Consider the following 25,671-nt stretch of genomic DNA (forward strand, 5'->3'; position numbering starts at 1 on the left):
TAGTATTTGTGTATATCATCCAATTCTCAAACTGGTTAAATCTAGTTTCCAAATTTCCAGTTATAAGATTATAAATGAATCCTACCGTATCAATATTAGCCTTTTAATCAATACCAACTCTTGGTTTGGTTTCTTGCTTTATTTATTGTTTTTGTAAGATACAGCGAGCGGAATTTGAGTAAGCTCGACTCTTTACAAGCAATGATCATAAATTTCCTGGTTGTTGTCGTTGCATCTTTAATTCGCCCGTTTTTGCTGAACACAGATCCTTTGGCTTCAAATTCCAATTATTGAATGTGGGTATTACGATGTTTATGTCCTACCTTGCTTTCTTTGTACGTTTCTTTATTTTGTTCGTGCTGGGAATTGTGTACCTTGTGAAAATGTCTCAACCCGTAAGTAATTCCCCTTCACAAGATGGTTCCATAAGTTTGAAAAAATTACCTTGCATCCTACACACTGTCTCGCAATATTATCCCGTGGAATTTGTCTTCTGAATTCTTTGGTCTAAGGTTTTCTGTTCAGCACCAAGTGAATGCAAATTCTTCTACTTATTAATTTGCAGGTTCTGGAGTTACTCAGTTTCCAGACATGCATACATGCATGCTTAAAACACTTGGAGGTTGTCCATTGGGTTGTATTGCGTCCTTCCATTGACACAATTGGACACATCATAGAGGTAGTTCTTAAGACCGATATATATGAAGGCCGACGTGCGGGAAAATCCTCGGTGGTGAAAAATTCTCAGTGAAGTGTATTTTGCTAAAACATACAACAAAAGTATATTATCTTCGTGTCAAAGTTGTTTAGATTCACTACTAAAACTATTTAAGAAAGCCGCAAATAATGGATTCCATGCTGGCTATTTTCGTAAGACTTTGGACAACTGAATCAGGTCCGACTCTGAAGCCTAGCAACCTGGGCTCCAGTCCAGGGCAGCAAAAAAAAATTATTATCTGGAAGGACAATATTTGTATTGTGGGCTATCATTAATTGAACAACATTTATAAGCCTTATATAACATTTTTGCGTGTCTTTTCAATTCAATTAATTCGCGTTGTTAAGATGTATAACATTAAAAATTCAATCCTCATCTAACTGTAGAGTAAACGGGTATATATTATTCATGTTTTTATGAAACAAAGAAGAGACAACAATATAGGGAAAGAAGAAAAAAGGATTCAATTCTATGTGTGAAATTGTTAGATTTTTGTTAACTTGTGCATCCATGAACAAGATAAGAACTAATCATTGTCGTTGGAAGTTGTAAACAATATTTAAAAAAAATAATAGAAATGATGTTATCTTGTATTTGACAATGCAAATTTTGCATGGATGCACAAGTTAACAGAACACAAATAATAATTACATAATTTTAAACTTCTATTATGATTTTTGTTAGAAGGGGAGCAAAAAGGAACTCGAGGAAAGCGAAAATTGTATGTAAGTTCGAACTCAGATCCAAATTATCCTACTAAATACTCCCGCTGACCTAACATAAGCTTTAAACCCACCATCACCACACAACTCCATCACTAACACCTATAGGTTAATGGAAGCCATTGAAACTTCTGATTAATAAGGCGTTGAAAACTAATTTTATGGTAAATCAAATAACAAAACCATGAGCCCTTTAACAACTTAATATTGGAAAAATGTCACCTAAATTTTACCTTACGTTCCAATTTTATCTTAAGTTAGTATATTAAATTTTTACGTTATATTCCATTTATATAAAAACAATCATATTTTCGGTAGTTTATCTCCAAGAAAGATAATCTAAATGACTTAATTAGAAAAAAAATGTTAATCTCAATATTTTTTTTCAGTTTTGATTTGTTTCTTCATTAATGTGTAATGCTGAATTCTTAATAACTGTTTTGGGTGTACAAAAAAAAAACAATGTATATTCTTAATAATATAGTAACTGGTGTTTCACTATGTGTTTAAAAGTAGCGTAACTAAATAATCTCTGCATCTTACTAAGATTAATTGACTTGTATGCTTTTCCGCAAAAAGATTAAGAAATAACAACAATGTGACAATTGGTTTTCATTTTTTTCTTCTTGTTTTACCTTTCACGAATATACTTCTCCTTCAAGATAACAAATACAACATTCAAAATAATACAGATACTAAAGATAAATAAGTAAATCGTATTTTAAATATAAGCCAATAATTATTAATATAATTATTATAGTTTTAGATGGAGGGAGAACAAACGGTGGTCTAAATCTTGAGGGAATAAGGTTTCTTACACATAGTTATTATTATTAATTTAAATATCTTTTTACACACATTATTGTTTTTAAGTTGCATTTTACCCGTGTGTTGAAAACCAACCTATTTTTTTAGAATATGAAGGAGAACAAATCAAATAGTCCAACATAACTATCTAGCTCAAATTTCTTTCGAATATTAATTAAAAATAATTACATCAATTAACATATTTTTTGATATATAATTAATCTTTATTTGGTATTTGAATATTACATATTAGTAGTTCTTTGTGGAATGTTTCATTACAAAGTTTCCCTCAGACTAGGAAATGGTATTTGTAAATAATGTTGACTCACTGAAGAACCGCAACTGAAACTTGTTCATCATCATTTTCTTCCCAAAACTAAAACTTTTTCTTCTCGAAGTTGAAATCAATAAATCAACAATCATTAAGAAACCCTACAATGATACATCTTACAACTAATATTGAAGACCAAAAAAAGATTCAGAAACATGCTTCCATTCTTTTCAAGCTACAAAAACCTGAAGTCGCCCCAGCTGCATCTAAGACTACCGAAAGCAACGCCAAGGATGTAAAAGATAAATTATAAGGGTTGTATTGAGGGTATACACAATAGTTGATAGTTTTTCACTTTTGAATTCTTTACTTGTTTTTGAGCTTTTAGAACTTTAATGAAAAAGTTACAACAAAATATGGAATTTCCTCTTAATAGAGGTAATATTTTTTTTAATTAGATTAGTAATGTAATTCTTTGTTCTTTCTATGCTTCTTCTCCTATTTTACTTGGTTGTAAGTTGTAACACTGCAGAGAAATGGGAACTAGGGAATTCATCAGTCCCTCATCTTGGCTCTCATAATGTCCCTATCACTATTAAAGCCTGGTAATGGAAAATAAGTTGGATATTGTGGAGAATACACTAGTGTCTTGAAAAATGATGGAATATTTTTGAGAATATAACAATTTCATTCCTTATTTTCTCAAAATTTGGGATACAGAAAGCATTATTATGGCTTATTGTTGTATTCATCTGCTCCGTTTTGCTTTAATCCATCTTTGTAATCATCATTATCAACAACAAACCTTCAGAAAAAGTGCATCCTTGTTGTATTATAAAAAAACATAAGCCAATAATTGTACTATAAAACAAACATAAGCCAATAATTGTATTATAAACAAACATAAACCAATACTTTGAGACACCACGATCAATTTAACGAGTATATCCTAGAGAGACTGAGGGAGTACAGACAGTGGTCTAAATCTATAGAGAATAATGTTTCTTATATATATATTCATTATTATTAATTTAAACCTTTTTATACATGCATTATTGTTTTTAACTTGTGTTTTGCCCGTGTATTGAAAACCAACCTGTTTTGTATTTTAGGATATGCGGGAAAACAAATCGAATAGTCAATAGTCAAACGCAATTGGCTCACTTTTTCTTTCAAATATTAACTAAAAAATAAGTACATCAATTAACATTTTTTTTGTTAATATATAATTAATCTTAATTTGGTATTTGAATAGTTACATATTAGGAGTTTCATGTGAAATTATTCGTTACAAAGTTTCCCTTAGATTAGGAAATGGTATTTGTAAATGATGTTGACTCAATGAAGAACCGTAAGTGAAACTTGTTCATCATCATTTTCTTCCCAAAACTGAAACTTTTTCTTCCCGAAATTGAAATCAATAAATCAACAATCGTTAAGAAATTCTGAAAACATCTTATGATAGGTGTCATAAACACCTTGATATTTATCTATTATTTATGCTTTCTTTGCAAGTTTTTATGAAAATTATGTATTTTATGTGTGTTTTTGAGTTATATAGGTGCAATGGAGTCATCCTACGAAAAAGATGGAGAAAACGCTCATTTGAAGCGATAAGGGCAAAAGGTCATTTCACGGGTGAACGATATCGGGAGCTCATCTGAGGATACTGGAGTTTAAGAAGAATTGCTGAAACACTTGTGGGTGTTGATAGACGTCCCATTGTTATTACCTAAAACAACTCGAGAGACTTTCACACGTCCCCAATTTCATTTGTGAGTTGCTGCTATTCAGAATTCATTGAGAGATCGAGAAGATGAAGTTGTGTCTGAACGAGGTTGAGAGGAGAAGAAGCTCTTAATATTGTTGTTGTGATTACAAGTTCAGAGATGATGGGTTTGGGGTTTCAGAGAAATTAGGTTTATGTTGATGGAAGAATCGAATAAAGGGTGGTTTAGAAGTTGTAAAGGAAGATGAAAGATGGGTTTCGTTTGAATTTATTAGACAGCCAGGTTGGGAACAGATTGATGAATTTGAGAAGATTGTTGGTCATGGAACTGAGAGAGGAGAAATTGGTTGGAAGGTCTGAGCCGATTTCCGGTTGAAATCGAGAGATTGATCAAGGCAGAGGAGAAGACGTTGCTGGTAGAATGAATATGTTTTCAGTTACGGCCTGAGTCTGAGAACTCAATATTGCAGGCTAGATGCATGTTAGGATTAACAGGTGAAGCTGCAGATGGTTTGCAAGCGGGAATTGAGATGGTTTCTACCATTGATGGCGGTGACTGAAAGATGATGAAGATGGAGCAGTTGAGTTATTTGAGACTTGGGTTTTCTTCTAAAATTGGTTGTGCTATGCAGTCCAAACTCAAGGGAGGTTGTTTAGCAGTACGGTGGAAGTGATGATTTTCAAGGGCTTACTGAGATTGGAGATATGGAAGTTCAGGTGGTGGTACAATTGTAGTCTCAAATGGTGCTGCTTATTAGAATTGGAGGTTGTTGTGATGATGCTATAGAGAGGAGGAATAGATGCTGTTCATGGTATTGAGATTGAGATGCAGTTGAGGTTGTTGCAGGTGGTAATTGGTGGTTTTGGTCACTGAAGCTGAGTTGAGTGCCTGAGCTTAAGAAATGGTTGCAGTGAGCTACAGAAATGGAAGGATAACTATGGAAAGTGATGTTGCTTTGCAACTGAAATGGAGATACAAGACTGACAAGGTTATGACCTGAGATGTGAAATAGATGTCGCTTTCCAGGGATTGCAGGGAAGTGATGGTGGAGCTGTGAAGTGTGCAACTGGTACAACTAAAGATGCAGGTGGTGGTACTGTGAATTATTGGGTGAATCTACAGGTGCAGTGGTAGTGGCAGTTGTAATGATGTTGAGACAATGGAGCTGAGATGTTACAGAGATTGTTGTGGTTTGAGTATGTCGTGCAATGATCTGCAGGAAAGAATGATGTTGTTGCTGCTGCTATGACAGATGAGAACTGATGCAGATAAGAAGAGGATATGGTGATGAATGATTGTGTAGATGAATGTTAGGTTGGTACTGTTGAATCTTCTAGAAGCTGAGAAGCGATGGCGGATATGGAGTCGCAGGCAGTGGTATATTGATTTCAAATTGTGAAGATGTGGAGAATGGCTTGAGGAGAAGATTGCAGGTTATGCTGCAATGAAGTGGAGATGCGGAAGCTATTGCTTCGACAGAATTGCAGTCACATTTGGATGGTCTATTGGGCTGTGTTTCGAATCCGGATTAACTGATATTTCAGAAGTTTCCAAAGGCTCAGATGGTGTAGCAATGGAATTGGCCAAGGATGTAGCGCCAACATGGCTGGAGAATTGAGTTACCCATGATCCTGGTGAAGCAAGAACAAGGCGAGTTAGCTTGTCAGTTCCACAAAACTGACATGCATATCAAGTGATGGACCTGATGGGCTCTTAATTGTGGGCTCAAGGAAGTGGGTGGTATTGGGCCAGGCAACAACAGTCGAATGAGGTGATTCAGTAATTTGGACTACGACCTAGTTTTTAAGTTTTAGAAGTGGGGATCACAAGAGGCATATAAAAAGAAACTCTTCTCTCCTGGAGAGGGGGATCTTATATCTTTGGCTGCTACTTTTATTCTAGGGTTTAGAAACATGAAAGCTTTTATTTTTTTTCTTGTTATGAACCCCGCTAACATGAGTAGTTAATTTTATTATTGGTTATGGATTAATTTGATTTCGCAAAGCATGTTTCTTGTTCAATAAATTAGTTTTGTCTCATAATTATCGATCATGGTTCACTAGAATTATCTCCATGTATGATTTGATTGCTTGTTTAGTTGAGTGGCCAATTGATTGAACCTGCATGGACATCTATTGCTAGTTTAGTATTATACGCAAAAGTGGTATACCTTGAACCAAAGTAGCATAATTGTGGTTATTGCTTGTAGTGATGCATCCTAGTAATAGCAAGTGATTTAAGACCTTTGTTAAATCGGATTAGTGCTTTTACACGTTCGATTGCTTTGATTGACCTGATTTGATACAACTTAATGCATCTAGGGAATTAAACTTGATTAGTGCTTTCACACATTGGGTTGTTCACTTAGATAGAATTCAAGAGGAAACTTGATTAGGTCGTATCTTTTAATGTGTTTGTCGATGACAAGAGGAGATTAGCGGGATATTCTTGCTGTCAAAATATCCTAGGGCCTTTGATAATGAGGGATTAAATATCAATTCTAATTATTAAGACAAGAACATGTTTGTAACTGAAAACGAAATCCTTAACCAATATCTTTCCTTGTTTGATTTGATTATTTTTCTTTATTTGCTTTTATATTAGTTTACTTTATACAAATCAGAAAATCCCCATTATTTTATATAGGAAACCGAAACATACTGACAACCAAGATATCTCTGTGGGAACATTCCTTTCTTGCCCTTGCTATATTTTATATTTTGAGTAGCGAGAAAGTAATTTATTTTTGATGCATACGACAACGATCATCCTACAACTAATATTGAAGGTTACAAAAATTAACAAAGTAAACACCATAAACAATGACCGGAGAAAATTGAAAACTATGGTGTCATCTTGGAAAATAGTTTTTTCCCTTTGTATAGTGTTGTTCTCATGAACCTAGTGTGGAGGAATGAATGGATTGCAGGGTTTTGTCATTGTCTTGTTCTGCAATATCATTGTAATCGTTATGTAATATCGTTGCAATAAATGATTGTGATTAATTACCAATGAAGAAAAGATCAAGTCTGCTGCTGGTGCTCGAGAATCTCACTATTCTTTCAATTTAAAGCTTAGTTTTTGACTACTAAATAAGATTTTTCTCTCGGATTAATTATGGTTTGACTGCATTTTGTGGTCTGACTAGACCTGGTCGAGTATTCTAGGAACTTGGAAGTGCTTGCCGAGGGTTAGGTTGTTGTAACTACAATCGATACCACTATATAAGTAACAACCTTTTGACTAGGGTTAAGGAACAAAGATAAACAGAGGCCAAAACCTCTTCATTCTTCTTGCTATAACTAAGTATTCTCAAATTCAACCACGTCTTAGACCCAAAGTGAAGGGTGTTTTAGTTGTTGATTATGTCTTTCAATAGTTTTAATTATATATCGGCTGTTTCAATTTCTCATGTTATTGATTTGGATTTCCATAGTTTTAATTATAGATTGGTTGTTTCAATTTCACTAGTACATTTGTTTTTTCCAATTCTTATTCTCAAGCATCTTTAATTCATAAAATGTTTTCGCTGGGGAGAGAACAGGAAAAAAAAGGACCAAATCTCATATCTACATGTATGTTGGCATGTCTAATGGATTTTTTCGAGTCAGCTTGTCGTTCTTTATCGTCTAACTCGCCTTTCGAAAACGGCCCGACACGCTTTTTATTCAGCTCGTCGTCTCTATCATTTGAACCGCCTTTTGAAACGACCCGACATGCTTACTATTATTTTTCTCCCCTTCTTTAGTTAAATGAGAAAGTCGTCATTTAAGGGTTTGGTCCGACTTTCTCTCTCCTGTTCTCTCTTCTTCCTCGTTCTTTTTTCTGCACTTTTTGTGTCTCCCATGGAGGAACATTTTCGATCTTTACCACCTGATATACGAGTGAAACCTCATACGAATACTAACTTTAATCATCAAAAGAATCGTTCATGTTCCAAGTCGAGAACAAGAAAAGATTTCACCCAGCAAAATTTGAAAAACCCAGCTGCTACTGTAGCAAACATTCCAAACAATGGTGGTTTACCCGAAATAGACAACAGATCCATCAATGGAGGCAACAATGGAGGCAGATCTGATGTGGGTATTCGCTCATATGCTACCATAGTAAAGAAAAGAAGCCATGAGATGTCATCTATAGATGCAGATTCACTATCATACCCCCCTGTTCGTTCCTCAACAGGTGAGATTGTAATTAAAATTCCAAAAGATTTAAGTTCTCGTTCTAAAGAAGTTTGGAAATATAGTCTTGTGGGTCGCTTCAATTTCAGAACCCTTAGTCTGCAATTTGAGGAAGCTAAGCAGATCTTGTGTAATCAATGGAGTCTAACTTGCCAAGTTCAGTTCATCCCATGGGTAAGAGGATATTTCATTATCAAGCTGTTCAATGAGGCAGATCGTAAGCGTGTCAGCTATGAAGGTCCTTGGAAGGTTAAAAATCAACTGCTGAAGGTGTTGCCATGGACTCCCATGTTCCACCCGGAGTCTGAAAAGAATTCAAGAGCTGCTGTTTGGGTTCGTTTCCCATATCTGCATCTTGAATACTGGGAGGAAGAAATTCTGTTCAGAATTGCTCGGGGTCTTGGCAAGCCAGTTGCTGTCGATCCTAGAACTCTAAAGCACGAATATGGGTACTTTGCTGTTGTGATCATTGATATAGACTTATCCAAACCGCTTGGTAATATTATCATAGATGATGAGGAGTTGCCTAAGGGTTTCTATGTTGATTATGAGATCTATAACAAACCTGATTTCTGTGAACATTGCAAATCAATTGGGAATGTGGAAGAAAATTGCAGAAACAAGAAGTATAAGGACTTGAAGAGGATGTATGACCAAGAAACAGATCAGGTGAAGAGAGCAGCTCTGAAAATTGAATTGGATGAGCTGAAAAATGTTTGGAAAAAGAAGGAGTACACGAAGTCAAATTGGCAGGAAAAAGATAAGATGACTGAAATCACTAAAAAACAAGCTACTGATGTGGGTTTTGAAGGGATACATACGCTTTTCCCTAGTGACTCTGCTATCTCCAATGGGGATGAAGTAGAAATTGTTGATACTACAGCTCAGAAAGACCAGGTCGTTGATACTGCAACTCAGCAAGTGCAGGTTGGTGCTGTAGATGATGTTGTTGTAGATGAGGTTGTTGTAGATGATGTTGCTGTAGATGCAGATGCTGAGTCTTTGCCAGACGCTTCAAGTGATGATGGTGAGAACAATAAGGGAGATGATGCTTCAAACTTAGATAAAGAGGAATAATTACTCTTTGTCTTCCATGAGGAACAGAAGAGGAAGGCGATTAACTTGGCAAGAGCTGCAGAGTGAGCTAAAACAGAGCAGGGTTAGGCTTTAGCTAAGCTTCAGAACGTGAGAAGATTAATCACTGAGAAGAATCACCATCCTGAGCCAAGGAGTTCTGAAATACAAGACGTTGTTGTTCCAGCTACTGAGATTGCAGTCACAACAGATGCAGATTCTCTGATAGAGCATATTGGTGTAGGTTTTAGCTCCCCTGCTAAAACAGCTAGAAGGGTTTCTCCTATCAAACCTTCCGAGCCTATTTTCTTGATTGATGCTGATGGGGTGACAATTGATTCAGATACCTTACAACCTGTTCTACAATCTAGTAGTGCGACCAGCTTGGTGGAAGATGAGACTGCAGTTTTGGAGTTGGGGGCTACCAAAGATGAGGAAGATAGAGTCAAAAAAGATCTGGCAGGGAAAAAGAATTTAGCAAATCTGGCTAACAAGAAGCCAAACAAAGCTGTAACGAAGAAAAAAACTAGCAAGCAAGCTAACAATTATGGCAAGGGGGAGGAAAAGGGTTCGGCAAGCCCTTCTACAAACTTGGTTATTTAATGCGTGTCTTCTTTTGGAATTCTCAAGGCTTGGCTAAAGATGGTGCAAAGGCCAAGTTAAAAGAGCTTCATAATTTTCACAAACCAGATATTATTTGTATTGCAGAGGCGCAGGTTTTCTTCACTGCTCGTTTTGTCAGATCTTTGAGATCGGTCGACTTCTCTGAGGATGTTGTTACGAATGAGGCTGGTGATGATAAAGGAAATCTTTGGGTTATGTGGAAGACTTCGTTAACAAGACCGGTCATTCTCTCTTCTTCCAAACAGGCTATTTCCATTGAAGTGGAGGGTAATTTTATTACAGCAGTTCATGCTTCTTACAACCCAGTCACAAGGAAAATGTTGTAGCGTCAATTGGATTTGGGCTCTACTTCGCTTCCTTGGCTGGTTTTGGGCGATTTCAATTGTGTGTTACGCATGGAAGAAAAGAAGGGTGGAATTCCAATCAAAGAGGTTTATATGAATGAATTCAGAAGTTGGATTTCAGATAATAGTTTGGTGGAGGTAGACTCTTTGGGAAAGAAATATACCTGGTCTACCCGCCAGAAAGGTAGTAGAAGAATTGTTTACAAACATGATAGAGCCGTGGTCAATGATGCTTGGTTCTTCAAATATGAGAATTGGAGATGTAAGGCCTTGCCTAGAATCTGCTCTGATCATTCTCCTCTTATTGGTTTTTCTTTTCAAAGTCCAAGACCGAAAAGAGCTCCTTTTAGAATTCAGAAAATGTGGATGTCGCATCCAAGTTTTATGATCTTGGTTAAAGATACCTGGAATTTGAGTATGGTTGGTGCCCCTCCTTTTGTCTTTGCCAGCAAGCTTAGAAGACTTAAAGATGTGTTGAAATTTTGGAACAGAACGGTGTTTGGAGATGTCCAGTTTAGATTGAAACAAGCTGAGCTTAAGCTGGACGCAGAAATGGACCTGCTTGATTTTGATCCAGCTGATGAATTACAATTCACTAGGGTGGCCGATGCCAAGAAAGCAGCTGATGATGTGAGGATGGACCTGGCTTCTATGCTTCGTGTGAAGTCGAGAGTTACTTGGATGGAAGAAGGGGACTAAAACAGTAGATTTTTTCACAATAGCATTCGCATGAGGAGAAGCCAAAACACTATCTCGGAGCTCAAAGTTTCTACTAACTCTAATTTGTTTTTGCAGGATAACATTAAAGATTTTCTTGTCAATCATTACAAGGATAAGTTCAATGGTGGGGATACTTGTATCGATTCAAAGCTTTTTGATTTTGATCATGAGCGTATTTCTTCTCAGGAGAGTATTCTCATGGATGCCATCCCAAATTTGGAAGAGATTAGAGCTGCTGTGTTCGATTTGGGTGTTGACTCTGCGCCTGGCCCTGATGGCTTCTCTGAGAATTTCTACAGAATATGCTGGGATACAATTTCTGCAGACCTTTGCAAGGCTATTGTCAGTTGCTGGGAGATGCGGAAAATTCCTAATGGAATCAACTCAAGTTTCATTGTGCTCATCCCTAAGAATAGCAAATCTGATGCTATTAAAGACTTTAGGCCAATTGGCTTGGGCAATTTATTTTTCAAAATCATCACGAAGATAATGGCTTCAAGGATGAGCTCTGTGCTTAACAATTTGATTTTGGAGGAGCAAGTGGCTTTTATGAAAGGTAGAAACATTCATGAAAACATTGCTTTGGCTTCCGAGATGATCAATGAGATTAGTAGTAGCAGAAGGTATGGTAATATTGGCCTCAAACTTGATATTGCTCAATCTTTTAACACAGTGAGCTGGGAGTTTATTGCTGAAGTTTTACGCCAATATGGTTTTTCTGACAACTGGTGTGCTTGGATTCTTAGCATTCTCAACTCAGCCAAAATTTCGATCATGGTGAATGGTAGCCCGGAAGGTTTCTTTAGCATCTATAGAGGTTTAAGTCAAGGGGATACTCTTTCTCCTCTGATTTTTGTTCTTATTGAAGATGTTCTGGGCCGTAATCTGTCCAAGCTCTTTGCTCGTCGTAGTATGCACTATATGGTCAGAAAGAAGGGTATTGCTCCTTCTCATCTGCTTTTTGCGGATGCCATACTTATTTTCTGCAGGGGCAATCCGCAAAGTCTTCAAAATCTTGTTACTATTTTGGGCATGTACAAAAGGGCCTCTGGCCAGTGTGTGAATTTTTCCAAGAGTCAATTTTACTATGGAGGTGGATCTAACTCGAGAGTTGTGGCAATTTCAAATTTTTTGGGAATGAGGAGAGCCTACTTCCCTGACAGATACCTTGGTATTCAGCTAAAGCCTGGCATTGTTAGGATCATTCATGTTCGTCAGGTGGTGGAGAAGATCAGGGACAAGCTTGCGGGTTGGAAAGGTCAGCTCCTCTTTTTTCAGGCTAGACTGGTGCTGATTAAGGCTGTGATTTCGAGCTATATTATTCATTCCATGGCTGTTTATAAATGGCCATGTATGTACATCAAGCAAGTTGAGAAGGCCATTAGAAATTTCCTTTGTTCTGGAGATGCGGAGAAGCGTAAATACTTCACAGTTTGTTATGACAGCTTGTGTTGCAAGAAGAGTGAAGGAGGGCTTGGTCTCAAAAAGCTGTTAGATGTCAACAAAGCAATGCTTATGAAGCTTTGGGTCTCCATAAGAGATTCTGACAAGATTTGGGCAAGGTTTCTGAAAGCTAAATACTTCAAGAGTAATGGCAAATTGATTGACTACAAGCTGGGTTCGTCTGTCTTTCCAGGTATTAGATTGCTTTTCAATTTTTTGCAAAAACACACAAGATCAATCATAGGCAATGGTGAGAACTCCTCCCTTTTCTTTGATAATTGGTGTGGTGATTTTTCGATTGCCAAGAAGCTTTGCATTTCTTCCAAAGCGCCTAAGGATTTTCAGGCAAAAGTGTGCGATATTATTGCCGATGGTATTTGCGCAATCCCTCAAGCTACAAGAAATTTGATGCTTCGTTGTAACATTGATGTGGATAACTTGCTAATTATTGCTGGGGGTGATGATTATAATATTTGGGACCTGGATAAAAAATGTGTTTTTTTCGGTCAAATCTGCTAAGGCAGCTATCAAATCCCCAACTGATATCCATCCCTGTGCAGCTCTGTTCTCGAGAAAGGTGGTGCATCCTTCTTTGGGTGTGCAGTACTGGAAGATATGGACCAAGCAATGCTGTGCAACTGATGACAACATCATTAAGAAGACTGGGAGAAGTTTGGCCTCAATGTGCCGCTTATGCCGCAAGAATTGTGAGACCTTAAGCCATATTACTTGGCACTGCGGTTTTGCTAGGAGGATCTGGGCTTGGGCTGCTGGTATCTTCAGTATCCAGCCGAACGAGGATCTAGTAAGTTCTTACCAGGCTGCAAAAGGTCGTAGTAGGATGATTAAGGATTTTTGGTTGGTCACAAATCTTGCTATTGTCATGGAGCTGTGGAAGACTCGTAACAAGGCATACTTTGAGAATGCACCAATTCATTGGCTTGGTTTTAAGGGTCGGGTTTACCAAATGATTCGCGACAACTCAATTAGAATGAAGGGTCATATGTTCAACACTGTAGAAGATTTGAGGATTTTGAACTATTTACGGGTCCAACACAGGTCTTGCAAGCTCTCTATCCCTCTTGAGATTAGATGGTTTCCTCCAAATCCCGATGAGATAATGATTTGCTGCGATGGTGCGTCAATGGGTAATCCGGGTCAATCTGGTGCAGGGGTTATGTTTCGGGATGCTAATTCAACGGTGCTTGGCGTTCTTTGTGTTGGTCTAGGCTGGCAAACCAACTTCTATGCAGAGGCCTGTGCAATCATTTATGGTGCGTTGTTAGCTAAGATCTGGAAGGCCACCAACATTTACATTCGTTCTGATTCGATGAGTTGTATCCAATCCTTTGAGAAGGATGAATTTCCCTGGCAGCTGAGACAGAAATGGAGAGTGGCCAAGAAGTTTTTCTCCAATATTCGTTATATCCATAGCTATAGAGAGATAAATTTTTCTGCTGATGCTTTAGCCAAGCGAGCTTGTTTGCTGGCTGAAGATATCTTTGAATTTTATGAGGGTCGCCCGGGTTTCATTCTGCCTTTAGAATGGTCTGGCCAAAGTTATTTTCGTTTCAATTAGTTCTCTCTGGCGGTTAGCTTGTTTTCGGCTGAGTGCTAGTCTGAACTCCCCCTGTTTTGCTTTTTAGCTTTTTGCTCAATCCATTTTTGACCGAGTAAAAAAAAAAAAAGAGAAAGTCGTCATTTAGAAAAATAACTTCTCCCCTCCTCCAAATCTCGCAAGGTATTTCTTTCACCTTTTTTATCTCTAGATTTTTCTTAGAGTTTTTCTTCTTGCTAACTGATGATACTAGTTCACCTTTTTTCATTTATTTCTCGATCTCATATTAGGTTTTTTCTTGATAGTAACCATTTTTAGGGTTTAGGGTTTTGATTGATTTTTCTTTTTGTTAGGGTTTTCTGCAGGATGGAAAGGTTAATTCAATGCGAAGTTCTAAGTGGTTTTTAGTATTTTCTAAGCCAAATAAAGAGGTAAACCTTCATAGTTTTACCAGAACAACTAACCTTACGCTGAAAACCACTTCAAAACCAAGATTTTTGTTAGTGGGAGAGAAAAAACGGATTCGAGGAGAGCGAAACTCGTACTCGACTCGCTGAGTCGGACCTTTTTCATTGTATATTTTTACTTTAGTCTAAATTAACCTTTACTAAATACATGCACTATCGCCTTTTAAGTAAAACTCAAAGTTGTTACTCAAAACCTTCATCACCATCTTAAACTCTACCACTAACCTTAGATCTACATAAATCAGAAGAGATATACAATGGATAAAGAAGACTTTGGGACTATAGAATTCTTAGTAAAAATGAGAGGCGATGGCGACCAAGGAAAAACAAAACCTTCAAGAGAGGAAGGAGTGGTTGATTACGAAATTGTCTAGGGAATGAGTATTAATGGAGATTATTCTGACAACGATTAAAGATTTTCATGAAAGATTAAACAAATCCCAAGATTAAGCTCTATCAAGGAAATTGAATAGGGCAAAGACTAGGTGAAGATAAGTCATGATAGATCCTTATGGTATGCTGGCTCTGTTCTTTTCACTTATTTTTTGAATTTCAAATATGCATTTAACCACGATAAATATGGAATCTCAAATCTTTATTTAGCTAAGATAAATGGACTTATTAAAACATTAGTTAACGAAGACCTGACCATTTACTCCATTGTCTACTTCAGCCGTGTTGGCGGAGAAGATTTGAATTGTGAATTTTTTTTCTCTACATTAGGTTAATGGATGATTTGGATTGTGAGCATGTGAAGAAAATGTGCGCAAATAAAGGTATTTTGGTCCGAGTTACAAAAATACACTAAATAGGTACTAATTACCGAGTTGACCACGATTTTTGTTCTCCTCAGATCCGTTTTTGCTCCTCTCTAACAAAAATCCAAAACCAATAGTCATGAAACAAAATATTGTACTAACACCAAGTGATGCTCTTTTTGTTATCATATCATCCTCTAATTATATTTAAGATAAACTTTCATAGCTACTAATTAAGCATGCTTAACCAAATCGGATTACTAGCTATAACATATGCTGATACAAATTACTTACTTTATGCTTAGGATCATAAGCATAGAGTTATAAGCCAGAAAACATCAACATGAATAAAAACACATAAAACATGCTTTACCTTTATCATGATTACATACAACTACTACATACTACATACTTAAGATTAGGTATGACACAATCAATATATGATAAAAAAAAGGAAAAAATATAGTATAGGTATACCTGTCTTTAATTACCTTATTGAAGAATAGATAATAGTTAACAACATATACCTATAGTTACTCTTGGAAACAGTAGAAAAATAGCTTGTTGATACCTTTATACTAAGTACTGATAATCTTAGATTGTAGTTCTCTATATACAATCACTCACAACATAAACTCTAGATTAAACCTCTTATGAGGGAAGGTCTTCATCCACTTCCGTTTTCTTATCTTTCTAATACAAAAACATGCTTTAAATAAGGCTAGAAAGGAGTCCACCTCCAACTGTATAGACATGTGTCACACACGCAACCATTATGAGGGGGAGACACATCCCTTGATTGAATATAATAAAATAATATGTCCAATTTATGGATTAAGTTGATATACTTGGCCTTACGTACACATCCCACAAAACAAAAAGTTTTTCCTTTAGTACATGATCTAAACCTAACACACACACTTGATTAAGATTAGGCTAATACGATTTTATTAAACTAAACATGATTTGCTGCTAAACCATAAAAAATTCTAACATTCTCCCACTTGGTTAAGAAAAAAATAATTTTTATTTCATTTTAAAAAATATTTATCGAAAGAACTTTCAGATTAGTAACGAAAAAAATTGTAGGTGGGTATCCATTTTAGAAAGAAAAAAATCTTAATTAATGTGCAATATATCATGTATAAGTGAAGCTTGATAAAATGGAATGCTATTTTGGGACCATAGAGACACAAACACCATTTAGAAGATGCATTGGTTATGTCATTATCCTTAGCTAAACTTTACGGACCTACATAGTTTCAGGATGTCTACAAACTTAAGGTTACACATTGATCTAAACTTTAATCTCAATGACAAGGACACTTTATGATCTCAAAGGGATCCTTCATACCTCTAAGGTATGAAAATGAACTTCACTTCATGCTCAAACCGAAAACACTACTTGAGGATTTAACTTTGTGATCTCAAAAGAGATCGACACCGGCAAAAACACAATCACTGAATTGTACACTGCAACAAAAAAATAGGAACATTACTCCCACTAACCTCTACAATAACCACATAACGGATTTATAATATTAGTGAGACCTAAAGATGCATATGACTAAACTTATAGATCTTACCTACAAACCTAAAACATGTTTGCATTACCATATTCACAAGCAGAAAATGCGTAACACAAGAAAAGGCACAAGGTAAAAGAGAAATGATACTTTCAAATGTCGAAATCTTTGAGATGAGAAACAATAGATGCACTTACTGATGTTGGAGGTGTGAAATATAAAATTTGATTACAGTCATACATCAAGGAATTGAAGAAGTTATAATCCAACTTCCGACTGACTTCGTGATGCTTTGAACTTATCAAGGTCGTACTTTTTGAAGTGTCTAAAATATGTTCAACCGTCTCCATTTGTACCTGGGACTGATTCCTGTAGCACTTGCAAGGATGGCTTTGTTTCTTTTTTCCTTTACATATATAATTACCATACTATCTTTCCGTCGTTGTACAAAAACTTAGTACCATTCTAATGATGATTCATAAATCTTTGTTGTTGTGATGTTTCAGCTATCGACAAAGTTCTGGAGGCATCGATGGAGTCTTCACATGGTGACACGGAACTCATAAACTGCAAACTGGCGTCCTCCATCAATTCTTTAACCTTCTCTTCAATAACTCTTTAACCTTCTCGTCAACATAAAATGTTTCTCAGACAACATTAGGTATATCTCCATGAACATTCCACTTGCATTTCTCACTTGTAACTTGATTCACTCAAGCTTTAATACTATCCTTTAACTTGTGAAAGGTTCAAAATTAACAGAAAATGTTTCTCAGACAACTCTATAAACTTCAGAAAGGCTTGATATTATCGTCACTTCGCCTTCGCGTAAAGTTAAAACCTACCGAAATATCTTGAATTGAAGTTCAAGATTGATCTACTCATACAAAATGAATAAAAAATCTGATAAACCGCTGGGGTTCAACAGAAAAATCATTTACTACACATGACTAAATCATCTTGTTCATTAAGGATAACGTCTGTATGATTAACCTCTGGGTTTAGACATACAAATCAGATTCAAAATGCAGTCTTTTCATACAGAAATATGTACTTTTGTATCCTATCAAAGTATCACTTTGGAAGCATTTATCAAATAACAAAAGATATATAAGATTGCGGCCTTTTGATCGCAGTCGTATGCATCAAAAATAATTTCACTTTCTTACTTAATTAAATAAATGAAGTATGTGATAAGAAAGAGTTCGTTTCCACAGAGAGGCAATTGTTGTTATCAATTTTCAGATTCTTAAGTAACCGGGGGGGGGGGGGATTTTTGTTTATCAATGCAATAAAAATAATTGAAAGCAAAGTGAATAAATAGAATAATGAATAGAAGAAGATATTGGTCACAGGATAGTATCATTCACAAACATGTATTTTCATCAATGACTAGAATTGATATTTTAATCTCTCATTTATTAAAAGTCCTAGGATACGTTGATCGCAAGTATATCCCGTTAATTCCCTGATTTCATCACAACCACATTAAAAGATGCATAAGTGAATTCTTCCTAGAAAGCAACCTAAAGTGTAAAGGCACAATTAAGTTTAACTCCCTAAAAGCACTAAGTTCTATGGAATAAGACTAATCAAGGCCATCAAACGTGTAAAAGCACTAATTCAATTTAACCAAGGTTATGATTCATTTGTGACTAGTAGGATATATCACTACAAGCACTACCCACAATTATGCTACTTGGAATCATGGATAAACAAATTTTTCGTATTGAAAACCCTAATATAGCTTTAGAAATGAATGCAAATCGGATTGATTCCGGACTCAACCAAACAAACAATCAAATCATATGACAATATAAACCATGAATCATAAACAATAAAATTGAGACAAAACTAATTCATAGATGTAAATATCACATTTGAGAAATCAACTTTATCCCATAACCAATATTATTTGTTTAGCTACTCATATCTTTTGAGTTCATCATAATCATAATCAAAAATGAAATGAAGAAGATGAAAAATAAACGAAAGCAAACCCTAGTCACCGCTCTCCAATACTCCAAGTAGAAAATACGTCCTCCCTCAAGAAGTAGAAACTTTCTCTTTTTGTAGCTTTTCCTCTTTCAAAAACTAGGTCTTCAAATCCCAAAGTCCAATACAAAGATGTCCACCAAGCCCATACGTGAGGAATACCCATGTAGAAAATATGCCCCAAAAGTGGTCGCCGGAAAACTGGTATCACCGACCGGAAGTTGACCGAAAAGTAGCTCAGGTGACCGGCAAAGTCCACCCGGTCACCGATCAAACATTCGAGTCAGCTGAGTCAATGGAGAGTCGGAGTCGGGTGAGTCAGGGAGTCATCAAATCTGAGTCAGAGGCTAACTCAGCTGACTTGGCTCTATGCCATAGTCTTGCACAACCAGAGTTGTGCTGCACAGGCCACAACCTGATGCTGCACCATGATTGCGCTTCATCGCTGCTGCAAATTAACTAAGCTGCGCTGCCTACCTTATGTAGTATTAACCCACCAATCCATTGCAGTAGCTTCTTGCAATTCATCCAATTCAATCCATTCATCATCATCAATTCCAACCATTCATACATGATGAACAGGCACCAACACCATGTTCAAATGCCAATCCCAGATGCTACAGTACCATCACCAGCATACCACTCTACCTGCATCTCCTACTGCAGCTCAGTCATACATGGCAGCAGCACCATCATTTCTCATCTGACTATAACTCCACCTGCAACATCCTACACATTCATCTAACAGTTTCCAATACCCCAGATCAACACTGCATAACTTCCCGCCATCTGAACTGTAACTGCAATACCATTCTCTGTAGGTCAGCACCACAAGAATCTCTTCTTCTCAGTCTTTACATAACCACTTCACTGTATTGCAACATCTCCATTGCAATTCCAGCTGCCAACAATCAACCCAAAACTTCATTCCTTCTCTGCAACTTCAGTCAAGGCACAAATACACCTGCAACTTGGATCCAACTCCAAACAATCCACTGCAACCCATTATTGATTCTTCTTGGCTCTTCACAACATCACTTCTTCCCTGATCCAGCTGCAATGCTACAACGCCTGCACAACCAACTCAGTTTGAAAAAGCGGGGGTCTAACAACACCAACCAATATTTCGCTTAGCAATCTGTATGTACTAACTCCGAAATAATTTACTAGAGAATAAACTAGACAGTCAGACTCAATCAAGATAAAAAGTATCTCAAGGAGTTATTATCTCTCTCTTGATTTGATTTCTACTCAAGCTAAAATCAATAGCGAGTCTTTATCAAATACAAGGAATAACTTGGACGGTACCAAAGACCAATGTCCAAGGATCAATCAACTACAATCAACAACCAAAATTTGGATTTGAGAAGTTGATGATCTTAACACACAACCTATATTATTTCTATTATATAAAATATAATGCAGAAAATAAATAACACAGACACCAGAAGTTTTGTTAACGAGGTACACGATCGTGAGGTTTGTCTGATGACCTAGGTTTGTCTCTTGAAAACCCTTTACTTCTCTTCAACAGAAGATCCCTAAACTGTCTTGTGATCAAGGACACCGACTTGTCAAGGTCTTCATCTGAAAAATCATTCTCAGACTGATCATCCTCACAGACATGAACACTTTTAATTTTGGCAAGTACTTTAGTGCTCTTCTGTGCTTTAAAGGCAACATCCTTACCGACTTTGGATGTATGCTCATGGTCAAAGATCTTAAGATTCCCAACCAAGGTGTTTCTTGAGATATTATTAAGGTTATTCTCCTCAACGATGGCATGCTTCTTAGACTCGTATCTAGATGCCAGCAATCTGAGAATTTTCATCACAATGTCCTTTTCAGGAATAGTCTTACCCAATGCAAAAGATGCATTAATAATTTTAGACACTTTATGATTAAACTCATAAATGTTTCTTCATCTGCCATACAAAGGTTCTCCCAATCGGAATTAAGGTTTTGAATCCTAGCTTCCTTTTCACTAGAGTTTCCTTCAAATACGGTTTCTAAGATATCCCAAGCATCTTTAGACCTAGTGAAATTAGACCCATGGTGTTGAAGACTTGGGGAAATGGCATGTATAATAGTATTCAAACCTTCATAATTCTGCTTTGCAGCAAGAATCTCGGCAGCATTATATTCACCAATATTCTTGAGAACAGTTCTGTTTCCGGCTGCAACAACGGGCGCATCATAGCCATTGACTACAAACACCCATGATTGAAAATCACGCGATTGAAGAAAAGCTCGCATAGCAATTTTCCACCATAAGTAGTTTGAGACATCGAAGACTGGTGGTACGTGAATAGAGATATCACCTCTGTCCATAGAGTTAGATCACTACAAACACAGACTGATGAGGTCTTTAACGTGTTTTCCTGCTCTGATACCAATTGAAAAAGCGGGGGTCAAACAACACCACCCAATATTTCGCTTAGCAATCTGTATGGACTAACTCCGAAATACTTTGCTATAAAATCAACTAGATAGTCAGACTCAATCTAGATAAAAAGTATCTCAAGGAGTTATTATCTCTCTCTTGATTTTATTTCTACTCAAGCTAAAATCAATAGCAAGTTTTTATCCAATACAAGGAATAACTTGGACGGTACCAAAGATCAATGTCCAAGGATCAATCAACTATAATCAACAACCAAAAGTTGGATTAGAGAAGTTGATGATCTTAACGCACAACCTGTATTATTTCTATTATATAAAATATAATGCGGAAAAGAAATAACACAGACACCAGAAGTTTTGTTAACGAGGAAACCCAAATTCAGAAAAACCCTGGGACCTAGTACAGATTGAATACACACTTTATTAAGACGATACAAACACTAGCCTACTGCAAACTAACTTCGGACTGATCTATAGTTGAACCCCTACCAATATCCCACTGATACAAGGTACATTTGTACTCCTACGCCTATGATCCCAGCAGGACACTGCGTACTTGATTCCCTTAGCTGATCTCACCCACAACTAAGAGTTGCTGCAACCCAAAATCACAGACTTAATAATAAACGAATCTGTCTCACACAGAAAAGCCTATCAAAAGGATAAATCTGTCTCCCACAGATAAACCCTAGGTTTTGTTCCGTCTTTAAATATAAAATAAAGGTAACAGGAACCAATTGATAATCCGGTCTTATATTCCCGAAGAACAACCTAGATTAATCAATCACCTCTCTACAATCCTTCCTGACTACACAAGCGGATTGCCAAGGAATCACAACCAGTGAGACGAAGATGTTTGTGACTTCTTTATCTTGACTATCGGAGAACTCTCACGATCTCAAGCCAATCAATCGATTGTACTCGTACGATAGAAGATGCAATATCATATCACACAACTATGATAAAAGTAGTATCGGTCTGGCTTCACAATCCCAATGAAGTCTTTAAGTCGTTAATTCGAGTTTAGAGAAGAAACTCAAGAGTTAATGGAGATCGACTCTAGCGAGCACACTAGTAGCACACAGACGTATGGGGATTAAGTTTTGCTCTTGCTAGATGTCTCATATTTATAACCTTTCAAATTAGGGTTTTGCCTTAGGTACAAAGCAAACTCTATCCACCGTTAGATGAAAACCTGATTTAGAATCAAGCCAATATCTCTCAATCGTTAGATCGAAAGACATAGCTTGTCACACACACTTGGGTACACGTTTACTGGGTTTGAGAAAACCATTCCCAAACGAGTACACGTATGTTGGTTCAACATGATAATCCAAAAGGTCAACCATATGAGCATCTCATATTAATCATGTTCTTCTTCACCATAACTAGTTCAATTGACTCAAATGAACTAGTTAAGAGTTGTTCAATTGCTATGAGATCTTATGTAACTACACAAGACACAATTGAAGCAAAGATGATTCGATTCGATTATAATCGGCTCATGAGCATTATAGCCACGGTTTCCATAAAGCATTCCTTAATAATTAATGTTTCATGCTCAGATCACATCTTTAGATCATAACCTCTTAAGCTCACAAAAAAGTTCGCGTACTTAAGTTAATCGGTTGAGTTTTCCAAACTCAGCAGAAATTCTCGAGTCGAGAACTTCCGCCAGTTCGCGGACTTAGCATACAAACGAATTTTGGAAATCCCAGCAGAAATTCTCGGTCGAGAACTTCCGTCAGTTCACGGACTGAGTCTGCGGACTGGGTTTGCGGACTTGGCAAGCCAATTCCAGAATCCTACCGATTTCTGTTGATCAACAAAGTTCGAAAACTTCGGTTCAAGGAATACATGGTTATATAATCTAAACTCTCATTTCAATCATTGAAACATTCTCAGAGAGCGATATTCAGTCGTGAAGAACAACAGACCTTTCTCGTCAGAGAAATTTCCAAAGTGATTGAAACTTTCATGACTTTCGTCACTAGGTGAAGATAAACCTGATCAAAGCGAAAATCTTTACCAACACATGATTTCGAGTAAAAGATAAGCAATAAATATTCATCTCGAAATATCAAGTGTATATGATCTAGTCTATATCGCATACGACTTTTGTCTCATAAGAAGTAGGAGAAGAATAGATAGACTTTCGAGTGATAGATAAGTTCAAGTCTTCACATACCTTTTTGTTGATGAAGTTCCACGGTTCCTTGGTGTAGATCTTCGTCGTTGTCGTTGAATCACCATGAAGTCCTTGAGCTCAACTACACTTTTCCTATCCTAGTCCGAGACTTAGCTAATATGATAGAAATCAAGAATTTATAGTTTTGATCACTAACGTTGACAAACATGCTTGATATAGCAACGCATGCGAGGTTGACCGAGCTATTCTCTAACAATCTCCCCCTTTGTCAATTTTAGTGACAAAACTATTAATATATATGGAATACAAAAAAGATAAACTTTAGTGGCTCCTATTCCATAGTCCAATCTTCAACGTTCCTTGAAATCTTCGTCCTTCCAAGTACTCCAATGATCCCAAAGTTTGTAAGTTTAGTATCAACGTTGTTGAAGATCCGTAGCAATAAGAATGAGAGAAATCGAGATTCTCGATCATTATTATACAATGTCATAGTATTATTATGAACATCAAAGTCCAATTGCATTACGACTTTAACAATTATACTATGGTGATATGTATCACTCCCCCTTAGTCAATACTCCATCTCAATCATGGAAACCACTCCCCCTTACACAATGATCCGAAAACCATATGTATTTGTAGTGTGAACTATAATATTTCTCCCCTTTTTGTCAATAAAATTGGCAAAGGTACAAGAACGGGTTCATAATGAAATTTCCACAAGAGACATTTCATGACCAAAAGAAAGACAAAATATCATCTTAATTTAGATGCAATCTTATAGCCTAAGCTAACAACATTCATCAAGGAGTTTTAAGACGCAAGATAACCCCTATAAAATTCCACAGCCGCACTCCCCGCAAGATATTACCATTAAGCACAAGTTCAAAAGAACTCTCCCCCATTTGATGTCATTCCCAAAGGAACAACAAGAGCGAGCTTAATTTCAAAAGAAAAGAAGGATTTTTATTTGGACACTAAAAACCATGTGAATGATTTCTTATATCCAAAACTCAATCAAAATACTCACAAGTAAACCCATGAATATTCTAATTGGAATACGCAATTAAATCAAAACCACAAAAGTGATCAATTTAATTGAAAGTGCTCAACATAAGTAAACTCACGGAGCAACAGGCTACGACTAAGTTAATCATATGGAGGTGACTAACTTAACCGTTCAAGCACTCAACATAAGGAAAACCTTACGGAATACGTGACTACATTAACCAATAAAACATGATAGTGTAGCCGTTCATACACTCAACACAATAGCTTGTGGAATATATGAAAACTTAACTAGATTAATTACAAGAGATCCTATAATTAATCCAATTGGAATGCAAACAACCAAACTAATCACCGAAGTAATCAATTTAATTATTTTGGGCTTAACATAAAAGATTATGGAACCCCGACTAAGATTATCATGGAACATGACCATCTTAACCATACATGTACTCAACATAAGAAGGAAAACTTATAGAGTACAAACTAAATAACGAAGGATGATTAATTTAGTTCATAATGCTCAACATATAGAATCTTACGGAACAACCAACAAAGCCAAGGTTAATCGACTTAGTTGTAAGGTGCTCAACATAAGACACACAATGGAGCCTTTACGGTAAAACATAGCAAGATGGATCAATGAAGATCAATACCATGGATAACATACAAGAATCTATTCTATTTGTGCATCATTATATGCATAACACTATAATAGACTTTATCCTTGTCACACAAAAGATTTAATCCTATTTTCTATCAAATACATGATTGCATAGGCATAACTTTTGTGTATATGTCAAAAGTACATTCGTTCTTTCATCAATAAGAATACCGATTCATGAACGACTTTATTTTTGACAAAATATGAGACCTTCAAGTTCACGGACGCAAACAATACATATCCCATAAAAATATTGCAATATAACAAACCAAGAAAATACTGCAATAATAATCACCCTCCAAATATTTTTAGAATTTAATACCAATAAACCTAAAAATAACATAAGAGAATGAAAACAAAAATAGCTATGCGTAGTCACAATCATCGCTATTCAAAGCACTAGTTATTCTTCCAACTAATCCAAAAAAGAAGACATCCTAGGAGACAATGCCTTTGAGAAATTCAACATCATTCCCGAACTCCTTGTTGTCAACAACCATTGGAACATA

General features: G+C 36.4%; 1 protein-coding gene across 1 annotated transcript; it reads left to right on the top strand.

Moving 5' to 3' along the window:
* Positions 1 to 10,522: 10,522 nt before the first annotated feature.
* Positions 10,523 to 14,213, top strand: LOC113311577. The gene is made up of 3 exons (XM_026560404.1): positions 10,523 to 11,143; positions 11,267 to 13,091; positions 13,195 to 14,213. The coding sequence occupies exons 1-3, from the start codon at positions 10,523 to 10,525 to the stop codon at positions 14,211 to 14,213; spliced, it is 3,465 nt and encodes a 1,154-aa protein (XP_026416189.1).
* The last annotated feature ends 11,458 nt before the right edge of the window (positions 14,214 to 25,671 follow it).

Source organism: Papaver somniferum, chromosome 9, assembly GCF_003573695.1.
Source record: "Papaver somniferum cultivar HN1 chromosome 9, ASM357369v1, whole genome shotgun sequence".
Lineage (NCBI taxonomy): Eukaryota > Viridiplantae > Streptophyta > Magnoliopsida > Ranunculales > Papaveraceae > Papaver > Papaver somniferum.

Bases quoted from the DNA above. Each gene is read 5' to 3' on its own strand.
- LOC113311577 (XM_026560404.1), top strand. From the start codon at position 10,523: ATGGAAGAAAAGAAGGGTGGAATTCCAATCAAAGAGGTTTATATGAAT. The intron at 11,144-11,266 runs GTTACTTGGATG...TTGTTTTTGCAG, and splicing joins TGCTTCGTGTGAAGTCGAGA to GATAACATTAAAGATTTTCT. The intron at 13,092-13,194 runs GTGATGATTATA...ATCCCTGTGCAG, and splicing joins CTTGCTAATTATTGCTGGGG to CTCTGTTCTCGAGAAAGGTG.